The 12,345-nt window shown below is 37.3% G+C and overlaps 1 protein-coding gene and 1 long non-coding RNA gene across 2 annotated transcripts; one reads left to right on the top strand and one right to left on the bottom strand.

Moving 5' to 3' along the window:
- The first annotated feature begins 1,559 nt into the window (after window positions 1-1,559).
- LOC149639818 (uncharacterized) lies at window positions 1,560-2,705 on the top strand. The gene is made up of 3 exons (XR_016372306.1): window positions 1,560-1,748; window positions 1,830-2,169; window positions 2,238-2,705. It is a non-coding gene; the product is annotated as an uncharacterized LOC149639818 (long non-coding RNA).
- Window positions 2,706-7,732: 5,027 nt separating this feature from the next.
- Window positions 7,733-8,818, bottom strand: LOC149639817 (uncharacterized). Its single transcript, XM_089850820.1, has 2 exons — window positions 8,024-8,818; window positions 7,733-7,786 (listed from the first exon to the last, which is right to left on the bottom strand). Exons 1-2 carry the CDS (start codon window positions 8,816-8,818, stop codon window positions 7,733-7,735), a joined length of 849 nt encoding a protein of 282 aa, XP_089706946.1.
- Between the last annotated feature and the right edge of the window lie 3,527 nt (window positions 8,819-12,345).

Raw genomic sequence — 12,345 nt, 5'->3', positions numbered from 1 at the left:
ACCTCAACCGTTAGTTAGTTATGAAGTTAAATGCGGGACCCCTCCATCGGAATATTAGGCTTTTGTGTCTTTCCAACTTCAAATAAACGTTAAAACATTAACTAATTTAATTTTGTATAACATATTCTGAGGTAATACAGTGTTCTGTGTTCATTGAACCTACTCCGACGTTTTTACGAATAACGGTTGATTAGTTACTTAATTTAAACCTTGATTTACGAAGCGTATGACTGGTTATCTCGGTTTAAATTTAGTAACTAATCAACGGTAAAAACGTCGGAGAAGGTCCAATGAACAAGGAACACTGTAATACGTCAGAATATATTACACAAAATATAATTAATTTATTTATTAACGATTATTTGAAGTTGGAAAGACAAAAAATACTAAAATTCCGTCGGGGGGTCCCGCATTCAATTTGATAACTAACTAACGGTTAAGGTGAGAGAATTGACAGTTACATATTCGGAATCTCGAGGTCCAAATCATCGCATTTATCTTTAATATGTTAAGCAAAGAAGCTAATTAGAGCCTGCAAAAATAAGAATATACAAAATCAAACTTTGAAAAACGCTAAGTTTTTGCTCAAATTACAAAACATCTCTGTCTTGTTGCTATCGTACACTTTCAATGCGTTTTAAAGCATGATATTTTTGAAATTTATTTTTCAGTTTTGATTTAATTACGGCTTTAAATTAACGTAATTTGACAAGAAATTTATTTTACCTAATTAATTTTATGGTGGGGAATCCAAAAATGATGTTTTTAAAAGCATACGATCATATTTTTTCACCGTTTTTAATTATCCTTAATTTACATATCAGATATCGATATCTTTCCTCAAATTACGCTTAAGTCAGTTTCAATTATATATAAATCGGCCTAATTATAGGAATTAATTGAGAAGAACGTTTTAATCAGTTCTAGTATGTTTAGAAAAACGATTTTCACACTAGCCTAATCCCAAAAGGCTAACTAACAATATTCCGCAATAAAATATCCGATAAAAATAATAGAAATGATGATTTTCACTAATTATTTGATTTGTATAGGTTTATTCTCTTTTATTTCCGAAGGTTCGTTCACTGATATCATGACAGCAAAAGCGAAGGCGGCAATGGCACAAAACTGCCGTTTCTTTACTGTCGACTAACACTGTCCCAAGCTATAAACCTCCCCGAGCGAACACCAAAGACATTTTTGTAAAATAAAGTGTCGGATACTAACTCGAAATCATTCTTCTGAAAAGTGATAAAAGTTTAATATAACCCTTAATTTTAAAAACAAACAAGAACCAACGAAGCACTTAAGTACTAATTTCAATAAAATACTATATTTTTAAAATTTTGATACTCTTAATAATATTAAAATTGAATATCACTTCGGTTACAGTTTTAAGTGGCCGACACTTCGTGATTTTAAGTTACTCGCCACCCCCTCCTGGTCGACTGTAATTTTTCTAGGTGAGAGACTGAAAGTACACGTGACTTATGACGTCAAGGAAAGTTTTCTCTCTGGAGAAACCTTCGATAGCAACAGGCAAGCTTCTTCGACTCGTTGATTCCGTGGCCCTGCGCGCTGATACAGGCTCGTTCCTACGGTATTCGCTAGACTAGCTAGTGAACGGTTAGCCGTTATTTTAAATTTTCGAATGCTGTACAATGGAGTTAGTGGAACTGGAATTCGCCGGCTCTTTTCTCTGCTGCTGAACTTGAAGATTAAATCTGATATCTTTAAAAGATTTAAAGGTAAACTTTAATTATATATAACTTTTATGAGTCATTGCATTTACTCTGACTAAATAGTTACCATTATTTCTTGATTTCAAGGTAAATAACGGCTACTTTGGCTTTAACATTTGATGTCTAGCCAAGGCTTACGATTTTATTTTATGAAATATCTTTTTGAAAGACAAGGAAACACAAAATATATCATTAAAAGGTAATGGATATTTAACGCGTGTGTTCAATCGTTGTGGTTGGTATAAATAGTACGACATATTTGAATACAAATGTGGATTTTCTGATAAATAATTCCAATGAAAGTAAAGGTGCCTTAAATCAAGAGATTATTGAAATGGATGAATTTCCTAACCTACCTCTTACTTCACTGCAAGAACTAAACTTAGTAGAAAATCTGCTCGAGGAGGAAACAAATCGGAATAAAGCAGTAAGGGTTATATTTTTATTTTCTCGCGTTCAATTTATAAATATAGCATAATTCAATTACTTCAACAGGTTAAAATTTTTCTTCCTTTGGTGTTAAAGAAATAAAAAGCTGTGGTCAGAGACTCTTTGATAAAGTTTTGGCTCATTTGAGTTACTAATAAAATTTAACTGGGTAGGCTCAAAAACCAAATTCTCCTTTGCCGAATTTAATATCAAAAATGCTATTGTTGGTAAGAAGAGCTTGGAACTAAAATTTCTAATTTGAACCTTATTAAAAGAATTGTTTTTATTTCAGCGGCCGTTCCTTTGAATTTCAAAGGAATTACGGAATATGAGGCTGAATTAGCTGTGAAGAAGTATTTCAGGACTCAGGGGACGGCCATGCAGAAAATAAAAAAGGGCTGAAGATGGAAAAAACAAACCCCATGCTTTGGAAGATGAATCAGATTACCAATTTTCTGAAATTGATTTAACGAACATTTATCCATGTTTTGGGAATTTTTAATACTTTGCAATAAAAACTGAACATTCGTTAAATTTTGCATTATTGTACAGAAATTTAATCGTCTCTGCCGAACTAAATGAATTGGCCCACAAGGTTGAAATTTAATGTAAAGAATTGTTAAAATAGTTTAGATAGAAATTATTGTTAATATATTTCATTAAAATGTAAGGACATGTTTAGGCCAAATGAAAGGAAATGTGTAGGCCAAATGTTAGAAAATGTCCAGGCCAAATGTAAGGATATGTGTAGGCCAAATATAAGAATATGTGTAGGCCAAATGTAAGGACATGTGTAGGCTTAATGAAAGAAACGGTGTTTGTCAAATGTATGGAGTGTGGGTAAAATGTAGAAGTATGAGATGGCTGAGTGGTGGGTCAGAGTAGGGAAATGAAATGGGTGAATGGTGGTAAAGTGAAAAAAACCGATTGAATTAGGGGAGGGCTAGTGAGGGATAATCAGCGGGAGAGTGATGGGTTTAGCCAGATTGAATGGTGGGGAAGTGTAAGACTATGGTTTGGTTAAGTGGTGAAAAAGCGTAGGAAATAAGATGGCCTAGTGGCGGTGAAGTTGCGCGTAAAGTGTCGGTATTAACTTGAATAAGTGTCGGCCCTTAGGGTGGAAAGGTGGTCATTATTGTGCTGGCAAGCTTTAGGCTTTTTATTAAAACGCCAGCACTAAACCATGCACTGGCAAGGTAGGACATGTCCAGTGATGTACCGCTGCTGCGCCTACACTGCTGGGCCAGTATGTGGCCAGCACCTGCTGGGCCAGCGATTTTGTGCTACTAGGGTTGATTACCAACTCCTTCCCGCTAGTCGGTATTGTCACGTTTAAAAAGAGTAAAATGAAAAACGAAGTTGTTGGTGGGCCTTCTTTTTCCGTGGGACGGTTTTTTTACTTTTACTATTCCGCATATGCCACCAAAATGTTTTTTCTTATATATTTAACTTATACTATATTTCGACCCACAAGCAGAAGTTGATAATACTATATTTTTGTCAACAGTAGAAACAGAACGTTACAAAAACTGCAAGGCAAGAAAACACATCTGATTTTCTAGTTTGAATTTTCCCTCCTGTAATTTCTCGGGTCAGGTGACACGCCCTGTTCTATTTTCGTAACTAAGGTAACGCCATGCACATCATCATCGAAGAGGGCGCTGCTAGTGCGAAACCAAGTCAGCCTTTCCAGTATCTCTGACGCGGCTGGGTCGTTAGAATGTTTAAAGGAGATTTTAGTGGTTGAAAATGATTAGTTCTAGGCTTGCTAACTTTTAATTTCATCGCTAAGATTCTTTGTCACACTATATAAACTAGAAACGTCTTCGTTTGTCACGTAAGGTTTGAATTTTGTTATTCAATTATCAATTTATCTACCTCTTAGATTCAGTTTTATGCATAAGCCCTTGCTTTTTACCTAGCTTCTCATCTGCTGGGAACCACACCCCTATAAAGTGAAACCAAAACTTAAACGTTTTCGTATACCTTCAGTTTCTTTGTTTTAATATAAAAGAAGCAAGTGTTTTGGGGCGCTTGGAGTTCAAAAACCTTATATATTAAGTATTTTAAAGATTTATGGTTGTGAAAATAATACTGAATTCCAAAATAGATCTCAATTTGTTTTAGTTACAGAATTTTTATGCGGTTTCAAACATTTTAAGAGAAAATTGTGTGAAATAATACCCTTTAAAGTTTTATGTTTTTCTTTTTCCTTAAAAAAATCTGTAAGTGTATATTTTTCATTAAGATTTTTGTAATTTAATAGATAGCAACTGGCCACATCGAAGATATTAACAATGAATAATAATAAATGCGTTAATTCATGTAAATATTATACTCGCCCTGAAAAATTTTACTTTTTGTTAAAACCAATTAGCAAGGCAGCTAATATTTCCATTCGACTAGTCGTGTAATATCGAATACATTGTTTTAATATTTGAAATTGTTATAATTCATGCTCAACCTGTATGTTACTTGAAATATACAAAGTACAAATTCTAAAGCGTTTTCATAGAAAATTATTAAAGAAATTTCAATACTAGGTATCAGTATCCTTTACTATAAGCGAATGAAGCCTCGAGTTAAGGCTTGATAGTCGCAAAAACGTCGGGCCTCGAGTTAAGGTTTGATCATCGCAAAGGCGTCGGACCTCTTGCTGACAGGCGGTTAAGTCGACTCACAAACGTGTTGGATGAGAGTCGTATTTCATTCGTGTCGTGTAAACCATGGGGCCGTCGTCCAACCGGGCGGACATTACGATTCTCAAACCCTTACTCTACCTGCCCTTTACCGACGATTTACCGTTCCTATACTAAAAAGCCGTGAAATCGTCGGATTGAGCGCGGCTTTTGGTAGGCATAATGACGCCGACATATAGTCGGCCAACAGTCGTTTTATAGTCGCCTCATAACAGTCGAAAAACCGGCGGGGCGTCGTCCCGCCGGGCGGACATTTCGACTCTCAAACCCTTACTCTACCAGCGCACACTACTGACTCTCATCTACCTCCTGCGCTGACCAACCGCACAACCTCCTCAGAACCACCACCTGTTGGTCCTATTATTCCCATGTCACGGCGATACCCTCACCGTATGGTTTCACACTCAAATCAACAAACTCCTCCCGCTACACCATCACCATCTAGCACGGCTTCGTCACCTAGTCCTCCGTCATCGCCGCTGACAAGTCAGTCACCGCCCGACCAACACCTCAAATCCGACCCTATCTGGATCAATTCCAACCTCGCCTTCGAGTACCCGTCCGCGTCGCGTACATCGTATGGCGTCCCATCTCAAAGACTATGTTGTTTCAAAATGATTTTATTGTGATTTACTTTTGAGTACTTTTATACTATTCTCTCTCTACTTTGTTTAAGGTTCCTATGACCATGTTTCACAAAAAAGAAAAAAAAAGAAAGATGTTTCGTATCCTCAGTTAAATATGTCCAGCCCTAGTCAAACTTTGTATGAATATGTTCAGCCCTAGTACAACCAGCTGTGCAAGCTTATAGCCAGCCCCTTATTTTCAGTATTAGAATAGGATCAGTCATGGTATAGGTTCCTAACCTCTTAATAAATTAAGTTTGTTTTAAGTTGCTTATTATTATGATGCACATTTACTAACGATACGCAAAACTCTCAAGAAACCCACACAACGAAACAGCCTCTAGAAAACTTACTGTTCACATGGCAAAAAGTTTCTCATTGTTGATCTCTGGAAAGCGAGAAAAAAAGTTAAAAGAATTCTTTTTTTTCTCTCTTTGCTCGGCATAGCCAATAGGGTGCTTCCGAAATGACGTCACTCTTTGATTTGTAGTCAGCTGCTATGTTTAAATATGTTTTAATCGGTTTTGCTGATTCGAATCACTTGAAATTTTAATGATAAATATATCATAGCGCTATAAATTATCGTGCAAAGTTTAAAAACGAATAGTTCTTTTTTTTCTATATATTCTATCTCATTGGATGAGCTCAGCAAAGCGAGCGTAGCGAGAAAAAGAGTGACGTCTGAACGGGCCTTAAGACGACATGTAAACTGAGTAGCAAAATACCTTCCGGTCTCCGCTCAGCCGCCTACAGGAACATACCAATCAGGGAAGAGTTTCTTGACGTCATAGACTTATAAAAATTAGTACGTGATCGCTGGCGATCCAAACGTTATTTTTGGAACTAAAGCTACTTTATGAACCAATCCACGGCTTGTTTCAACGAAGTGTACATCTGTTTTTATATCTATATGCTTTTGATGATATTTATTCCGGCTATGCGTTATTCCGTTTATGCGGTAATCCGGTTATACGTTATTCCGGTTATACGTTAATCCGGTTATACGTTATTCCGTTTATACGTTATTCCGTTTATGCCTTAATCCGGTTATACGTTATTCCGTTTATGCGTTATTCCGTTTATGCGCTATTCAGTTTATGCGTTATTCCGTTTATGCGTTATTCCGTTTATGCGCTATTCAGTTTATGCGTTATTCCGTTTGTGCGAAATTCTTGTTATGCGCTATTCCGGTTAAGGGAGGGACACACTTGCTAAAAAACCACGCGGAAAGCCGAAACAGAAACGGAAACAGAAAAATATTACGCTAAAAAGAAGCAGAATCAAGGCAGAAAGTGGAGTTAAAAATATTTCAACTTTTTCTGTTTCTGCCTTGATTCCGCTTTGCTAGTAGCCAATAAAATGCGAGATTAGACTGACGTCATCGGAAGAGAGAAAAAAACAAACGAAAGGGAAAGGCGTCCATTCTTCATCCTCGTCGATTCAGCAAGTTATTAATAATGAAGCGTCAAGATATTGAACGATTCATAGAGTCTGTTCGAAAGTACAGAGCTTTGTATGACAAAAGTGAGAAAACTTACAAAGATTTTACTTTCTAAAAAACCGTGTGGGAAGCCATTGCCAAAGCGCACAATTTAAAATCCGGTAAGTTTTAAAAAAAATTTTTAAGTTAGGCCTTGGTCAAAAGAAATGTACAACTACATAGGTTAGCGCTATTTAGTGATGCACTATTTATGAAATATTTCATTTCAGGTTCCGAGGCTGAAAAATATTGGAAGGTACAAAGAGATAGGTTTAATAAAGAAAGAAGATTAGTACGTGACTCTAAAAATAGCGGAAGCGGTTCGGCAGAAGTTTACAAGTCAAAATGGGAACTGTATGATATTAAGGATAGTATTTTGGGTGGCTGTAGCTTTCAGGCTGAAAGGTAATGATCAATTTTGTGTTTACAAAATGTTTTTGAAATAACATTTGGACAATTTGAATAGTACGATTACTAATGCCGAAAATATTAGTAATGACATTGTACCGGAGGAACAGTCAAGAGACACAGTATTTGCAAGTGACTCTGAGCTTCCTGACGAGATTGAAATTGAAGTTAATGCTAATGGAACTACTGCCTGCAAAAGTAAACAAACTAAAGACACTGTTGCATCTGCAACATGCTCTCGTTCATCAACTGCTATGAGTGATGATACATTTAACCCTAAAAAGGGCCGAAAACGTAAAATTAGTGAAGAAGTGTATCCGTCATAAATAAATGACGCGTTTCAAATGTTCAGCAGTACCTCAAACTGCACGAATTCGTTCTTAAAGTCAAAAGAAAAGGAGCCTGGTTTAATTGAGAATTATGGTCAACTTATTCAATCCAAACTAAAATTATTGGACAGAAGGGACCAATTGGATTGTATGAAAAAAATAGATGACATACTTTTAGAAAAATTATCACAAGAAAAATATTTTGAGTAAAACCATTTATTTTTATTTCTAACAAAGTTTTTCTGAAATATTTTGAAAAATAATGAAAAGCATTTTGGCTCAGTTTGTTTTGGGGAAGGCCACGATAAACCATGCCTTCTTGCCATGGTACTTTTCCTTCGTTAATGAAATATTTGGATAAAGTGTCTCTCAGAACTTTTGCGTCTTTTGAATACATATTTGAACCAACACGTTCAACACCTTCAATTTGCGTTTCTTGGCGCCATCGGCCTGCTACAACATCGTGGTTTTCGTCTTCGTAATCAGCGTAGCCATTCGGGCAATAAACATCCGCTGTTTCAGTCAATAAGAAATTGTGCACAGCTAGAGCGGCCGAGACTATATTACGAACGGCATCCACGTGGTAGTTTAGTGGTCTTTTGAAAATTCTAAACCGCGCAGATAGTATGCCAAAAGCGTTTTCTATGACTCTACGGCCACGGGACAATCGATAATTATAAATTCTTTGATTATGGCTAAAGTTTGAACGTCTGGGATATGGTCTCATTAAATTAGATCTTAAAGGGGATGCTTCATCCCCTGCAAAATAATAGGGGAATAGTTCGTTTGAAAATGGAAGCTTTTCGGCAGGTGGGAGATTTAGCTCGTTTCTAAGTAGCTTCGGACCGAAAAAACACTTTTGAAATATTCCACCATCACTTTCTCCGCCATAATGACCAAAGTACACCATGAGAAACTTGTATTGGGAATCGCTTACAGCTAAAAGAACCTTGCTGAAGGTGCCCTTGTAATTAAAATTCAAAGTTCCAGTGTTGTCTGGACATTTTTGCCAAACATGTTTTCCATCTATACAACAGTGTGGAAGTTGCGATTTCACTTGAAAGCCTTTAGCAACTTCTTTCCAGTTTTGTGGGGTTTGAGGCATCGCAACGTAATTGCTTTTCAAACTATTCCAAATAGCCTACATAAAGTTTGGCAATTATACGACCTATGAAACCAAAATGTAGGCATATTTTGTAGACTTGATCAATACCTCTGCCGTTTCTTTGACTATGACAGATATTGTTGACCGGCCAACTCTAAAAGCAAAGCTTAGACTTCGGTATGTTTCGCCAGATGCTAGGAATCTTAACAAATCATGATAAGACTTAATATAAAGTTTTGATAAATTTATTCAAATGGGTGTGCAGATTCTGCACTGCAGAAGTCTACCGCAATGTAATGCTTAATCTATCACTTGGTGAAATGGCTTTTCTAAATCTCGTGTCCTTCTTCTGAATTGTAGGTCCTAAAATTCCCAGCAGTTTGTCAAACATTTTGGAGTCATCCTCATGAATATAGATATGTATTTTACACATGTTGATTACATATTTATACATTGTGGTCACAAATTGCCAATATGAACTTACTGGAAGAAGAATGCTTGGTCGTTTAAGCGAAGTTGTTGGATCAAGGTGATACAAAAACCATATTGGGATCTGCAATGAAATAATTTCCTTACCCAAAACCTTCTACTTCTTTTTGTGCGTTGCAAATTAATGAATGATTTTGCTAACATAAGAAATTGTGCTGCATATAGCCATCCAATCACACAACTTCATCGTCTGTTGCCATTTTCTCTACTTTCCAAATTAAATTCTTAACATAATATAGATGGCTGCAGTTACGTTTTCTGTTTTGCAGTGTGGCCTATTGTTTTGGAAGAAAACCGAAAGAGGGCGGAAATACGTTTTCCTTTTCAGTTTTCGCATTCCGCGTGGTATTTTTAGCAAGTGTGTCCCTCCCTTATCTCCAATCATAACAAATGTTGGTTGAAAATCTCTACCTGTTACTTGACAAGGACTTCACAACAATCCGCATTAAGGGCCCTTTAGTGTCACAATATGGGTGAAGATTAATTGAAGCTGAGAAGACTTTTACAGCAATGAGCGTACAGAGACCTCAACATACGAATCAGAAACAAGTCGACGATTATCCAAAACAAGAAACGGCAAGTAAATATAACAACAAAAATTTAGTCGGCAAGTAAATATAACAACAAATATTTAATTGGCAAGTAAATATAACAACAAAAATTTAATCATTCAAGGTTCACTGGGGAATGTTTCAAGTGTGGAAAACGAGGACATAAGGAAGCGAAATGTAGAAAACAAGTTCAAACCAAATTTCCAAGATGGCAATCGAATCAACGAAAACTGGATAACAAGGATGCTTGTCTTGCAACTGCCTGTATTTTAAAGCCAGGAGTATCAAACAGATGGATACAGGAGCAACTCACCACTTCTGTAATAATCGGAGTGCGTTTTCAACCTACACACCTTAGAGATCGGATGTTTGCGTTGGACAAGGAGGGACCAAAGCACTAGGCGTTGAAACAGTTTGGCTACGTTTTGAGAAGACTGATTTCTGTCTGAAGAATGTATTTCATACTCCTGTGATGCGACATAATTTAATATTCCGGAAGACGACTTGACTTTGCTGGATACAATGGTCAGTTGAACAATTCCAACTTAAGAGTATATCTCAATGGCAAATTTAAGTTTCAAGCACTGCTGTATCAACACTTATACACGGCAGAAGCACAAGTTCTGAAGATAGAACCGGTTAGCTAGATAGAAGAGGCAAATCACTCATCAAAAATAGGAACAATGGATCTTTGGCATCAACGAGGATGATCTAAATCACGTAATTAGGAATGAAATGCTAAGATAACTGAAAAAACTCCTTGCAAGTTGAGTAAAAGTACAAAACAACCTCACAAGTCACTTAAAGGAATCCGGCGCACAGAGTTACTTCAACTAGTCCATACAGACGTTTGGGGTCCTTCACCAGTCGCTTCACTGGAAGGAGCCAGAAACTTGGTCATCTTTATTGACGACTTCAGTAGATTTATCAATATCTTTACGATAGCTAAGAAGAGTGACATTGTCTTGTTTCAAACGATATCATGTGAAGGCAGAACGACAGACTGGGAAGAAATTGAAGGCATTGCGCTTAGATAACGGGTTGGAATTTGTAACACCGAGTTCAAGATTTATTGCGATCAAATGGGCATCACGCATGAGAAGACAAATTGTTTTTCGCCGCCAATGAATGGAGTTTCCGAAGGCCTTAACCGAACTCTAATGGATATGGTCCGAGCATGCATGGAATAGGCAAAGTTACCAAATTACCGATGGAGAGAACTTGTACACACAGCAGCTTACCTGAAAAATGGACAAAGATATTCCTTACTGGGTGAGAGGGTACCCCTAGAACTGGGGACTAGACGAAAACCCGGCGTTTCTCATCTCAGAAGAATAGGCTGTTTAACGTTTGGAAATATACCGAAAGGAAAAAGAAGTATGTTTCTGTGTAGAGCTGAATGTGGTCTCTTGGTTGGGTGCGCATTCGAAACGAAGGGTTACGGCGTCTGGATACCATCAAAGCATGTTACCTTCGATGAGTCGAAACTTGGGGTGGATAATCTGAGAGGAGTAAATCTGAGTGGAGAAGAGAAATATCTGGATTGGTTGATGTTCAATTGGCATGAAATTGATGAAGAGAAAACGCATGAACAAGAATTAGAAGATGGACAGAATGAAGCACAAGGTCGTACAACTCAACAAAACTTAGAGGATGGACACAAGGAATATCAAGAACAAACAGTAAATAAGGGTGGGTGGATGATTGAGGGAAGTGGTTTTTCGAGTTGGTGGAGCGTCCAAAATGAAAAGTTGACATATACTACATACTTTATGTTCAATAAAGGGAGTCAAGAATTACCTGAGAAGAAATAAACTAAACAATGACATTAAACAGTTTTTTTCTCTCTAAAAAACCAAACCACAAATTACATACCAGACACCCTACCACAAGTCTTACAAGATCAAGGACCACAGGGGTCTGATGAGGAAGAATTTGACGACGCAGAAGATATTTTTCCCCTAGCAAATTGCGCAGGCAGAAATTCTAATACCAACGAATTTCGACGATGTTTTAAATTCCCCGCAAAGGAAAAAGTGCCATTCTGTCATGCAGGAGGAAATGGATAACCTAGCGGAGAGAGTTGGAAAGCCGGTAAATAAGAAACTTATTGGCTGCAGATGGATTTTTACTCTAAAGCGCGATAATAATGATGAGATTAGTCGCTAGAAGGCAAGGCTGGTAGCACAAGGCTACAATCAAGTTGAAGGAGTCGACTACGACGAGACGTTTTCCCCCGTAATAAATTTTTCACTAATTTGGATTTTCACCGCACTATTTATCGCCACGCTTGGACGGGTAAACGCTCACATATACGTTAAAAATGCATATCTTTATGGCGCACTCGATAATGACGTTTTCATGAAAGAAGCACCTGCATAGGTGGGGTGGCGTAGCGGTTAGCGCTTTCGCCTCGCAGCAAGATGATCCCAGGTTCGATCCCGGACTGTGGCACCGGATGAATATCTGGGAACAAGTCTTTCTGCG

This window comes from Phalangium opilio, unplaced genomic scaffold (genome assembly GCF_054372755.1).
Source record: "Phalangium opilio isolate 3A_F unplaced genomic scaffold, DU_Popi_V2 ptg000094l_1, whole genome shotgun sequence".
NCBI classification, from domain to species: Eukaryota; Metazoa; Arthropoda; class Arachnida; order Opiliones; family Phalangiidae; genus Phalangium; species Phalangium opilio.
Note: the sequence above shows the minus strand (reverse complement) of the source record. Positions and strands in the feature narration are given on the sequence as shown.

Coding starts and splice junctions, on each gene's coding strand:
- LOC149639817 (XM_089850820.1), bottom strand. CDS start 8,818: ATGCCTCAAACCCCACAAAACTGGAAAGAAGTTGCTAAAGGCTTTCAA. Junction 7,787..8,023: donor TACCATGGCAAGAAGGCATG/GTTTATCGTGGC, acceptor CAATTAAACCAG/GCTCCTTTTCTTTTGACTTT.